We start from the raw sequence: 13,165 nt of genomic DNA, 5'->3' as shown, positions 1-13,165 counted from the left end.
GGAATCCCAGATTCCATTTCTTATCTGACCTGCCCCTTTTCCGCCTTCCATTTCTGCCACTACTTTTGCCTGCAAATCCATTTTCAGAAGAGTCTGCTCCCGGGTTCAGAAGGTCCAGCCACTGGCTCATCAAATTTGTCTACATGAACTGAAAGCTTCCTTATTTACTCTGCTTTATCCTCTCCTCACACCCCCGCCCTCCCACCCCCGACCAAAGAATCCTAGTTAAAATATGTAACTTTCAGCTACTGTTAGGACGCAGCATAACAGAGTTTCAGATCTTCCTCTTACTATGTGGTATATATAATTTCACTGGGTGGGCTCCCATTGTTCTCTCATCTCTAAAATGCGAGGGTTCAAAGAGAAGAGCTTCAGGGAAAAGGAAACCCAACATTTACTGAACACTTCTGTTGGGCTCAGTTAGATGCTGCCTGTATCTACGCAGCCTCTCAACGTGGTGGGAGGGAAGGCCCTGGTCGTTTCTCTTCTCCAGATGAGGAATCTGAAGGTCAGGCTGGGTGAGCCTGCCCAAGGCTACCTGGCCCCAGCAGAGCAGACTGGGCTAGCCTCGGCTACATCCCCGATTCTCTGGTCTTTTCCGGCTCTGACACACTCTCCTATGCCCTGAAACGGCAACCGCCACAGTCTGGGCCCTGACCAGTCCCCTGGGGTTTCTGGTCACTAGAGAAAAGACTGTTTTCACGAGGGGAACATGGGGACCTCAATTTCAGAGGAGACTTTTGTGGTTGTTGTTTTAGTCACTAAGTTGTGTCTGGCTTTTGCAAACTCAGGGACTGTAGCCACCCAGGCTCCTCTGTCTATGGGATTTGCCAGGCAAGAACACTGGAGTGGGTTGCCATTTCCTCCAGCGTATCTTTCACACCCAGGGCTCGAACCCAAGTCTCCTGAATTGGTAGGCATATTCTTTACCACTGAGCCACCTGGGAAGCCCAGAGAACAGGTTGAAACCAGTTAAAGCCAGAAAACTCCCTCATCACTCGAGTGTGATTTAAAAAAAAAAAATAATAAAACAGATGAACACAGAAAAACTTGCTTCTGTGCTCTGCTCAAAGTTATGGGGAAAAGCAGAGAAATCTGTGAAGAGTTCTTCCTGGACTCGCACTGTTGCAGCTGGGGGCTGCACCCCAGACAGGAAACCCCAGACAGGGTCCTGATCAAACCAGGCTCCAAAATTTAAGAGAGACTTTTGGGATTCTGTGGCCAACTCCAGCTTCTCTGTCCCATGCTATAGCTTGTGTCTGTATCCTCTTTCTGGCACAAGTCTGTAGCAAGGGTGCTAACATCTTCTTTATTATCCTGATTTGTAAAAGGAAATTTTAGAAACTTTAACTTATCCAGAAGTTCTGTGCTGCTGCTTTAAAAAAAAAAAAAAGGTGTTAGTGGGAAACAGCCAGTGTGAATAATGATAAGATGCAGCCAAACCCAAAAAGGGCAGATTCTTCTCATTTTAATAGCCACGTGAAGTTTATGGAAAGAGGAGAGTAAAAAAACTGTTCATGTGAAATGGGAGGGGGTGTGAGAGTGGGGTTGTGCTTACTTGACTTCAAAGTATGAACAAAGCAAGGAGACTTTTATCTGGTGATCAGCCCCTATGACAGTCCAGGCTCTGGACTAATACTTAATGAACTAAGCTCCTATTGCTGCCTCGGAGGCCCATATGACAATGCTAGCAATATAAAAGCATCTACAATTATTAAGTGTCATAACTCCCAAGCTAATCTTAAGTTCAATATTTTAAGTTCTTTTTTAGAAATGCAAAGCAAATTTTGTACCTCTTCCTAAGACCTACAAGTTCTGAAAATCAGAGCTAAATCTACTATTCCTACAAAGAACAAAGTCAGGAAGCCCATATACCAAGTAGCAGAATTTGAGATTTTAATTTTCTTTCTGCTTATCTGAAGTTTTAAATTGTTCTATAAAGAAGATGTATGATTATTTTAAAAAGGCTCATTGACTTTAGGCTAAGCTGGAACTTAAAGAACACATTGCCTCTCCAATTTCTCATACAATAAGAATTTGGCTTTTTTACTTTTTACAGTTACAGCTAAATTATAAATATCTTAAAGTTGCACTTGCCAAGCACTGTTTTCATAGTGATAGCAACGCTATGATGAGACACCAGGTCCTCTGCCAGAAGAGAAGAGATGCCAGAAACTCCACACATAGTAGGAAAAATTAAATTCTCACGATTGGTATACGGTTCAGTTCAGTTCAGTTCAGTCGCTCAGTCGTGTCCGACTCTTTGCGACCCCATGAATCGCAGCACGCCAGGCCTCCCTGTCCATCACCAGCTCCCGGAGTTCACTCAGACTCACGTCCATCGAGTCCATGATGCCATCCAGCCATCTCATCCTGGGTCGTCCCCTTCTCCTCCTGCCCCCAATCTCTCCCAGCATCAGAGTCTTTTCCAATGAGTCAACTCTTTGCATGAGGTGTGCAAAGTACTGGAGCTTCAGCTTTAGCATCATTCCAAAATCCCAGGGTTGATCTCCTTCAGAATGGACTGGTTGGATCTCCTTGCAGTCCAAGGGACCCTCAAGAGTCTCTTCCAACACCACAGTTCAAAAGCAACAATTCTTCGGTGCTCAGCCTTCTTTACAGTCCAACTCTCACATACATACATGACCACAGGAAAAACCATAGCCTTGACTAGACGGACCTTAGTCGGCAAAGTAATGTCTCCGCTTTTGAATATACTATCTAGGTTGGTCATAACTTTTCTTCCAAGGAGTAAGCATCTTTTAATTTCATGGCTGCAATCACCATCTGCAGTGATTTTGGAGCCCCCAAAAATAAAGTCTGACACTGTTTCCACTGTTTCCCCATCTATTTCCCATGAAGTGATGGGACCAGATGCCATGATCTTCATTTTCTGAATGTTGAGCTTTAAGCCAACTTTTTCACTCTCCTCTTTCATCAAGAGGCTTTTTAGCTCGTCTTCACTTTCTGCCATAAGGGTGGTGTCATCTGCATATCTGAGGTTATTGATATTTCTCCCGGAAATCTTGATTCCAGCTTGTGTTTCTTCCAGTCCAGTGTTTCTCATGATGTACTCTGCATAGAAGTTAAATAAGCAGGGTGACAATATACAGCCTTGACGTACTCCTTTTCCTATTTGAACCAGTCTGTTGTTCCATGTCCAGTTCTAACTGTTGCTTCCTGACCTGCATACAGATTTCTCAAGAGGCAGGTTAAGTGGTCTGGTATTCCCATCTCTTGAAGAATTTTCCACAATTTATTGTGATCCACACAGTCAAAGGCTTTGGCATAGTCAATAAAGCAGAAATAGATGTTTTTCTGGAACTCTCTTGCTTTTTTGATGATCCAGTGGATGTTGGCAATTTGATCTCTGGTTCCTCTGCCTTTTCTAAAACCAGCTTGAACATCAGGGAGTTCACGGTTCACGTATTGCTGAAGCCTGGCTTCAAGAATTTTGAGCATTACTATTTACTAGCATGTGAGATGAGTGCAATTGTACGGTAGTTTGAGCATTCTTTGGCATTGCCTTTCTTTGGAATTGGAATGAAAACTCACCTTTTCCAGTCCTGTGGCCACTGCTGAGTTTTCCAAATTTGCTGGCATATTGAGTGCAGCACTTTCACAGCATCATCTTTCAGGATTTGAAACAGCTCAACTGGAATTCCATCACCTCCACTAGCTTTGTTCGTAGTGATGCTTTTTAAGGCCCACTTGACTTCACATTCCAAGATGTCTGGCTCTAGATTAGTGATCACATCATCATGATTATCTGGGTCATGAAGATCTTTTTTGTACAGTTCTTCCATGTATTCTTGCCACCTCTTCTTAATATCTTCTGCTTCTGTTAGGTCCAGACCATTTCTGTCCTTTATTGAGCCGATCTTTGCATGAAATGTTCCCTTGGTATCTCTAATTTTCTTGAAGAGATCTCTAGTCTTTCCCATTCTGTTCTTTTCCTCTATTTCTTTGCATTGATCTCTGAGGAAGGCTTTCTTATCTCTTCTTGCTATTCTTTGGAACTCTCCATTCAGATGCTTATATCTTTCCTTTTCTCCTTTGCTTTTCGCCTCTCTTCTTTTCACAGCTATTTGTAAGGCCTCCCCAGACAGCCATTTTGCTTTTTCGCATTTCTTTTCCATGAGGATGGTCTTGATCCCTGTCTCCTGTACAATCACGAACCTCATTCCATAGTTCATCAGGCACTCTATCTATCAGATCTAGACCCTTAAATCTATTTCTCACTTCCACTGTATAATCATAAGGGATTTGATTTAGGTCATACCTGAATGGTCTAGCAGTTTTCCCTACTTTCTTCAATTTCAGTCTGAATTTGGCAATAAGGAGTTCATGATCTGAGCCACAGTCAGCTCCCGGTCTTGTTTTTGATGACTCTATAGAGCTTCTCTATCTTTGGCTGCAAAGAATATAATCAATCTGATTTCAGTGTTGACCATCTGGTGATGTCCATGTGTAGAGTCTTCTCTTGTGTTGTTGGAAGAGGGTGTTTGCTATGACCAGTGCATTTTCTTGGCAAAACTCTATTAGTCTTTGCCCTGCTTCATTCCACATTCCAAGGCCAAATTTGCCTGTTACTCCAGGTGTTTCTCGACTTCCTACTTTTGTATTCCAGTCCCCTATAATGAAAAGGACATCTTTTTTGGGTGGTAGTTCTAAAAGATCTTGTAGGTCTTCATAAAACCATTCAACTTCAGTTTCTTCAGTGTTACTGGTTGGGGCATAGATTTGGATAACTGTGATATTGAATGGTTTGCCTTGGAGACGAACAGAGATCATTCTGTCGTTTTTGAGATTGCATCCAAGTACTGCATTTCGGACTCTTTTGTTGACCATGATAGCTACTCCATTTCTTCTGAGGGATTCCTGCCCACAGTAGTAGATGTAATGGTCATCTGAGTTAAATTCACCCATTCCAGTCCATTTTAGTTCGAAGATTCCTAGAATGTCGATGTTCACCCTTGCCATCTCTTGTTTGACCACTTCCAATTTGCCTTGATTCCTGGACCTGACATTCCAGGTTCTTATGCAATATTGCTCTTTATAGCATCGGATCTTGTTGTGAAATACCAAGTTCATCTTCTAACTAGAAATGAAGTACAAAGTCAGCTTGCCTCAACAATAGTTCATTCTATTTTTATATTTTGGCATGAATTAGACTGATATCTTCTATATATTTTAGGAGTTCACATTAATGAATCCGAGAGACGGTCTGAAATTAAACAAAGAAGTGAAACCCTTTAAATAACAAAAAGGTATTAATCGGGCACAACTTTATTTGGAAGGACACACTCTCCCCTTCATGGCCATCAGCCTGGGTTGGGGGGTGGGGCGGGTGACCTTCCACCACATAGCTAAAAGTAAATGAGGTGATTCTGTCTTTCACAATGTTCTTCTTTTGCAAGTCATAAATCCTGAAAATGAAATCTGCCTTGGGGAGGGGAAAGCAGGAAACGTCAAAGCAGAGAGCAGGTGAACAGTCAAAGCATCTGCAAACGCCAGGCTGCTTCATCTTTGCTGCTGACCTTTTAAGAGATGTGCGAGGAGAGGAAGGTAGAGCGGGCGCACTGAGAAAAGAATCCTTCTGGAAGAACCTTTAGACTGCCCTCTCATCCCACCTAGGAAGCCCTAATTATGGAAAACCACTCACTGCCTAGATTTTTACAACAATGAGAGCATGACCTTTCGTCCGCCCAAGTTAAACGACAACCACGGTACTGAACTCGACTTCTTGAATGTCCTTGTTTTTTCTCACCCATCCTAAATTCTGTGGCTCCATTATTCCTGAAGGCTCCTAGACTGGCCTCATGCTATCATTAGTAGAAATGCCCGAGTCCCTTTCCAGCTCTGCATGATGTTCTCCAGGTATCAGACAATCACAGGTGAAATCCTTCTTTCTCTAATGACTGACAACCCTCTTCTTGGCTGAGGGAGGGGACCCTGTGCTTGTCTTCTCCCCTCTCAGGGCCCTCTGGGCAAAGCACACTGCACAGAGCCTCTGCTCTGTGTGACGTGGGCAGACACCTAACCAGCACCACCACACGCATCCCTCTGCCCTATATTTTGACCTCTTCCTCTCATTGCTGCTGAAGTTCTGTCTGGGGAGCACATTTCAGTTTGCAAAGTGCCCTGGAGAACAAATATTTGCTTGGGATTGTGATCCTGCTGGATGTCACCGTAATGGGGCCTAGAAACTGGGGAGAGAGGCAGGAAACCTGGGGGCGGCCAGGTTCCACTTACCGGCACCTCCACTGACTGCATGGCCAGGTCGCATGGAGGCTTCAGGGCCCGTGGCCGCGTGGCGTACCAGAAGGTGGTGAGCGCGGCAAACGCCCCGAAGCCCATGAGCGTGTTGGTTGGAAGGGTGCGCACGTACTGCCGGAAGTCAACCAGCTCTGGCAGCCGAAAGTACCGGAACAGCTCGTGGGCTTGCATCATCCTGGGCTGGCAGTGTCCTAAGCCACAATCTGTGGGAGAGAAAAAGGTCATGTTCATTCCAGGGAGGAGGGATGCTGTTACAAACTCCCCAAGGCCGATGACCATCAACTTGATGGTTGGCTCATCAACGGGGGAATTAGAGCCATGTGCTGATAGCTCAGGCCGTCTTCTCCTGGCTGGCAAATCTCACTTTTCTAAAAGCACTTTAGGAATTCATTTTACTCTGTCGGCTTGCGTGAAGTTCTCATTATCCACATTCAAAAGACTTAGCCACTCAGAATTCTTGCTGTAAAATGTTAACATAAGGGGCATGAGTTACCATTTTCTTGTCTTACATTCTCTCCCTGTTCTCTTCCACCTGATCAAACACACTCAACTCTCATTATCAAGGCAGATGGGGAGAAGGACAGAGAGGCAGACACACGCCCAAACCACCCGAGGGCCATCAGTTTTCACATCTTCTCACAAAATGCAGCACAAGCTCCCCAGCTGGTGAAACAGGTCACGCTGGGTTTCGGGGTGTGTGTGGGTTGTCTCTCACCTTCCCCACACTCTTTGTAGCATAAAAGTAGCCACGTAGATATAGGGGAAACTGGAGTCAGTTATCCTGATAAAACAGTGTCTTTTATATTCCTCAAGCTATTATAGCTAAATACTAAAAGGTATTTAATACTAAATACTAAATACTATAGCTAAATACTAATCTAGAGATATTCATTCAGCAAATATCTAGAGAGATTACAGAATAGTATTTGAAAGAAAGTGTCAAATAGTACTTAAGATCCCAGATTCTAGAGCCAAATCCTGCCTCCCCAGTTCACTCGCTGAATAACTGGGGACAAATCACTCCCCCCTGTCCTCAGTCTTTTCATCAGTAAAAATAGCACCTATCTCGTAGGGCTTTTATAAGGACTAAATGGTTCACATAAAGAATTTAGAATGGTGCAAGGCACCACAATGTGTTCAATTAAGCTGGGCATTATTATTATTTTCTCTACTAATATTCTATATTTCTCCTGCATGAGGAACAATAAGAGACACAGGTGCTAAAAATTGACACTTATCTACAAGGAGTTTACATGCAAAATTAAGAAGCCAAAACACACAGAAGAAAATCAGATGAACAGCCCATACAAACACACACACACACACACACACACACACATATACAGAAAAGCCTCTAACTAAATATTATAGACAATTTATATATATAATGATATAAAAAATTAATGTGCAGTACAGAGAACAAATAATAATTCTAATTAAAAATGACTGATCAGTAACTACTCTCAAGTATGTTTGGCATACATATGGTAGGAAATCCTAGTAAACTATCTAAAAGACTTTTCTCAAAAAACTCCCCCGTAATGCGGTAAGTGGTAACCTTTAAATCATAAATTCAGAGAGTATGTTTGAGCTCCTTACTATATGTTCTTTTAAATAGCTAGGTCCCAAGACTGAAAATAGTTTTTTCCCCTCAGATACAGAAATCCTCTTCAAATTTAAATCTATATTATTGTATAAATATCTTCACAGTCACAGAATACCAAGAACTTTTCCTGATCATCAGTACTTCTAGAAGGCAATGTCACATCCAGCCTTGTGGTCCCACAGCCCGGTGCAGGCGTACAGAAAACACACACACATATACACAGACACAGACAATTTCCAGCTTTAACACGACAACAGAGAAGAAGCAGGTTAAGTGCATTTCTTCAGGTCACAACTGTGGAGAGAAAGCACTCACCATCTGTGCCACCGACAGCTGACTGCTGGGTGACACACCAACCTCAGAAAGGGACCAGGACACGGGGGTGGGGGCGGGGCTGGGGGTGTACGCGCTCAGCCGTTGCCTGCACAGCCTGCCAAGGTCTCTCCGGGCATTCGTCACATGCCCAGTCCTGCGCTGCTGCCCACTGGGCTAAAGGTAACTAGCAGACAAAATCCATACGTGACTTCTCAGGAGAACAGATGGTGGAGGGTGAGCCAATGAGCAGCTGGGAGCAGTCACCCCACTGCTCCACCCATGGGCAGGGACAGGCATCGGTTAGTGTCACTGCTGGTGCCAGTTCCAAAGGCAGACACTGGTTTCTTTCTGCTCGCCTCCCCGGTCAAGAGAGACAATGGGCATATTTAAAAAACAAAACAAAACACTGAAATGAATGATCAGATGCTGGGTGGTCATGTCAAACAGACATGAGACAGATCAAGAAAGGAACTGATTGTCAGCCAAACACTGACAGCAGATTTCTTCTAGATGAATTCATAGCTCGAACTGACCTACCCCAGCCATTCACCAAATGTAAGCATCTAGTGTAGGCTAAGGGCTGGAAGACGGTGCCCATGACCTGGTCAGGGCTCTCAATGGGTGAACCAGCTATTGGGGGAGATTGCTGTTGTTCAGTCACCAAGTCGTGTCCGACTCTTTGTGATCCCATGGACTGCAGCACACCAGGCTTCCCTGTCCCTCACCATCTCCCGGAGTTTGCCCAAGTTCAAGTGAGGGAGATACAAACTTAAAAAAAGCAGTTATCTGTTTGCAGGTGCGGTAAGTGTTAGTACTGTTAAGATCCAGTGATCAGGGAAGACCCCTCTGAGGAGAGGGTGTTGACACCGGGACTTTAAGGATAGGCAGAGAGAGTCCAGGTCCTAGTAGCCCCGAGCGGTTAGATTTCGTAAACAGTACTGCAATTCCACGGATGCACAGAAACATTATACATAAAACGTGCATACCTCCTTTTCCCTCCAATCATTCTGGCTGTCTTTATCACCCATGGCACTTCAAGTTTATTACACACATCCCTGCCCTTCCCTCCTATCTCCCCAAAGTCCCTGAAATCATTTTCATAAAACCTAGATCATGTGAATTTATAGGAGTTGTTCAACAGACTCACAGCCCTGTGTGAGAATATTAAATCATCCCCCCATAAACAAACACTGTCATAAACAAGTGATTAACTTATTTATCTTAAGCATTGGTAATAGCCAAGCTACAAGCAGCCAGCATTGTACTAAAAAAGAAATGTCTATTTCTAGAAATAAGTCTAGGAAAGAAACCTCAAAAAAAAAAAAAAAAAACCAGAAAATTGCTGATTCAGTAGCATCCCTGCAAAAACATTTATTAGGTACTAATCTGTAAGGCTAAGGAGTTAAATCCAGCTAAACTCATCCTTACTGGGTGACGACAACAAGTTTATCGTTGCTGTTCAGTCACTTAACCGTGTCCTCCTCTTTGCGACCCCATGAACTGCATCACACCAGGCTTCACTGTCCTTCACCATCTCCCAGAGCTTGCTCAAACTCATGTCTATTGACTTGGTGATGTCATCCACCATCTCATCCTCTGTCACCCCCTTCTCTTCTTGCCCTAGTCTTTCCCAGCATCCAGGTCTTTTTCCAATGAGCTGGCTCTTCACATCAGGTGGCCAAAGTATTGGAACTTCAGTATCAGTTTAATTCACACTTCTTAGACAGCAGCCAGGTAAAAAGGTGCAAATCACCTTTGCTGAACAAACTGGCTAACGCTGTACATGGGAAAACTATAGTCCACACAGTGAAGAACAAAGGCAATATCTCATACAGGCCCACATAAGGAACAACTCTTAAATGTGAAAGGGGGGCATTATAAATCATTTCCCTTCTGATTAACTACTTTTAAGGAAAAGGCTCTTAGGCTATTTAGAAATGGAGGCAGACCTACATGCAAAGAAAATTGCCCACAAAAAATAGCCTTTAAATGCTCAAGGTGAACACAAACACCAGGCTTTAAAACAGTTGTATCAGGTCTTCTATAAGTATCAATAGCCTTTAAATGCTCAAGGTGAACACAAACACCAGGCTTTAAAACAGTTGTATCAGGTCTTCTATAAGTATCAAAAGACACACATACTAGTCAACAAGTGGTAGTAAAATAAATAAAAGCCAGATTTTATTACTATTCTAATGGTGTTTTAGTTGGAAGAGTTTCCCTAATGTTTTTCAAAAGCAAATTTCTACATCATCATCTCAGGAAGTTTTTATAGCCAAGCCATATAATCATGGTACTGCTTGCTAAGAACATGATTCAATCGGCTTAAAGGCTTAAGCAGCCAGTATTTCTTGAAAACACAGGACTAGTGACAGCCTGCCTCTCCTTCTCTAAAGCGACTCCCACAGCTACAGAACGTGAGCTCGCTCAGTTGAGTATTTTGACTCTCCTATAGAGCTGGAGTCTAAAACTATGGATGACAGGGAGCATCCCCAGGGTGGCAAAAACCTGGCAGGAGCTCAACACAAAGAACCAGAGTGAAGGACGCCTTTAAATAGATGGAAACAGATGTGGAGGCAGGGGAATCAAAACCAACTGCATGACTGCCGAAAAATACAAGTTCTAGTATCCAGCTGCTTGAACTATGGGAAAAAGAGATAAATGACACAGGATCAATTTTGTGTTTTGGAAAGGTTTTCACGTTGTGTGTCTTATCTAAACATCATGATATAAAATCTGATGAGGAAACTGAGGCTGGACATTTCCAAGGATTCCCAAAGGTATCTCCCAAGATGTGGACACCAATCCAACTACATTAACACTTTTTCCTTGACAGGATTCATTCTTACTCTCTGCTGGGCAGCCGACTCTCTCCACTCGGGACATGCACACTCTTCTGTGCACCTGGGGCTCACAAGGTCCCTGCAGTCCACCCCCCAGGTTAGGAATCATAACAGTAGGCAGCCCCTACAGATCCCTCCAGCACACACAGAAGTGAAGTGAAGTGAAGTGAAGTCGCTCAGTCGTGTCCGACTCTTTGCGACCCCATGGACTGTAGCCTATGGCCAGGCTCCTCCATCCATGGGATTTTCCAGGCAAGAGTACTGGAGTGGGTTGCCATTTCCTTCTCCAGGAGATCTTCCCAACCCAGGGATCGAACCTGGGTCTCCCGCATTGTAGGCAGACGCTTTACCATCTGAGCCACCAGGGACAGGCCACGGTATTATTAATAGGAGAGCTCAGCGTCTGAAATCCATCTTACCCTCCGTGTCCTACAGAGCTGCCAGCATCTCCCCGCTTCACCTCAGCCTCAGAGTATGTGGGTTCAAGACCCACTGTACACAAAGGTTCACCTCTTACCATTCTATTTGCACCAGGAAAAGAGTGGCTCAGGGTCACTTTCTGTGTGACTCACAAGAGCATCATTTTCTAAGGACACACACACACACACACACACAGCTCTGGTGATTCTGCAAATAGATACTTACATTAGCATTTTATTTTCTTTGTGTCATTTATAAACCCCCAAAATGGGTGAGTTGGATGTTTCTCTCCTTCTAAAGGTCCTCAAGCTTTCATCCAGTTGAGTAACAGCGGTTTGATGGACTACTTCACCAGGAATGTAGCGCTCCAACAAGATCACCTAAATAGCACCCTTGCCCCGGCAGTAGCAAATGAGAAAGTCCTGACATCTCGCCTTAAAGCAGCAGGCCGAGCTGGCAAGACACTGCCTGTCCTTGCTCCACCTCCTCCCCTGCACAATAGGCTATTTACAGAGCCTTGAAAGCACCCTCTTTGTCCGGCACTAGCTGGGCAGAGCTGGGCCTCGGGAGCAACAAGAGAGCAGCGGCCAGGCCGTGTGCTGTTCTTTCAACGGGCCCTTCCAAACCCACTGGATTCTTGCTCCTTAACCCTGGCTGGCAAAGTACCTAAAGCTAGATTTGCTTAAACCATCCCCTCTGGAGCTAAATGAGCAGTCGGGCTCTCCATAGAGAGAGGAGCTACAGAAGCTCCACAGTGGTGCCAAAGTCCACGGGCCCAACCTCATCCCACACGGGAATTCCTGACTATGGTCACTGCCTTTGGACCATCTCCTCATCCTGAGTATGAGCAACAGAAGGACCACCTGGGTCACTGCAGGACCCCGGGCACACAGAACAAGTAGTTCCACGGGAATTTATCCCCATCCGCTGCCTTGGGGCTTTCCCTCCCGAGGAAGCAAAGAACACCTTAAACCCACCGAATTTTCACTAAAGTGATTCCCAATGGCTCCCCAGGTCAATTTCCAAAAAGATTTTAAAAGGAGAAAGGGAACAGAGATGCTCTGTGTTTTGAAAGCTGATTTAATGAAATAGCTGAGGCAAGTTGAATAATTCTATACTCAACCATTCTCTACTCACCTTCTTAAAGTTGTCCAAGAGTGGGACACATAGCTTTCCCAGGCAAGTATAGGGCTAGACTGATTTTTTTTTAACCCATAAGATTAGGGCCAGGCCTCACTCATTCAGATTGGCCACAGGCCACCACTACCACATATGCCCCCAAATAAAGAAATTCCAAATATAACGTGCCCAACTGGAACGGATATATTTTGGGGGGATTAGATGAAATGGTCAAATGTCTACTTATAAGAGTCTCTCTATTACACATATTTTTAAGTAGTCCAACAGTATACATTACTTTATAAATATCTGTTGTTTTCCTATTCACATTTCATGAATTCAAAGTCTTTGAACGTGCTTCTTCCAGTAGGGTCTCTGGAAACACCAAAGCTATTTTTTGAGGATTAAAGTTTTCTTATAGCATATCTTCACAGTTTTCTCTTCCATTTAAGCTGGTTAAATGGAAGCATTTCTTGAAGTTCTATCTGCAGCTACCACTGCAAAAATTCTCCTAAGTTACAGGAATACAATTCGTATAATGTTAGGACAGTTAAAAAAAACATTTGTCCTACAGGTCCATATT

At 44.0% G+C, this 13,165-nt stretch overlaps 1 protein-coding gene and 1 non-coding gene across 6 annotated transcripts in view; both read right to left on the bottom strand.

The window, feature by feature from the left end:
- ACSL1 (acyl-CoA synthetase long chain family member 1) overlaps window positions 1-13,165 on the bottom strand; it is a 65,802-nt gene that overhangs the window by 37,469 nt on the left and 15,168 nt on the right. For 3 of the 5 annotated variants that reach the window (XM_068970806.1, XM_068970805.1, XM_068970809.1), the window contains exon 2: window positions 6,256-6,482. In XM_068970806.1, the coding sequence (XP_068826907.1) occupies window positions 6,256-6,453 (198 nt within the window). In that variant the 5' untranslated portion in view covers window positions 6,454-6,482. Of the gene's footprint in view, window positions 1-6,255; window positions 6,483-7,878; window positions 7,898-8,200; window positions 8,222-13,165 lie in introns of those variants that run through there. The other 2 variants (XM_068970807.1, XM_068970808.1) reach the window with 2 other exon arrangements.
- Window positions 11,340-11,411, bottom strand: TRNAC-ACA (transfer RNA cysteine (anticodon ACA)). Its single transcript has one exon. It is a non-coding gene; the product is annotated as a tRNA-Cys (tRNA).

Source organism: Capricornis sumatraensis, chromosome 4 (assembly GCF_032405125.1).
Source record: "Capricornis sumatraensis isolate serow.1 chromosome 4, serow.2, whole genome shotgun sequence".
Classification (NCBI taxonomy): Eukaryota; Metazoa; Chordata; class Mammalia; order Artiodactyla; family Bovidae; genus Capricornis; species Capricornis sumatraensis.
This window is presented reverse-complemented; position numbering and strand designations above follow the sequence as displayed.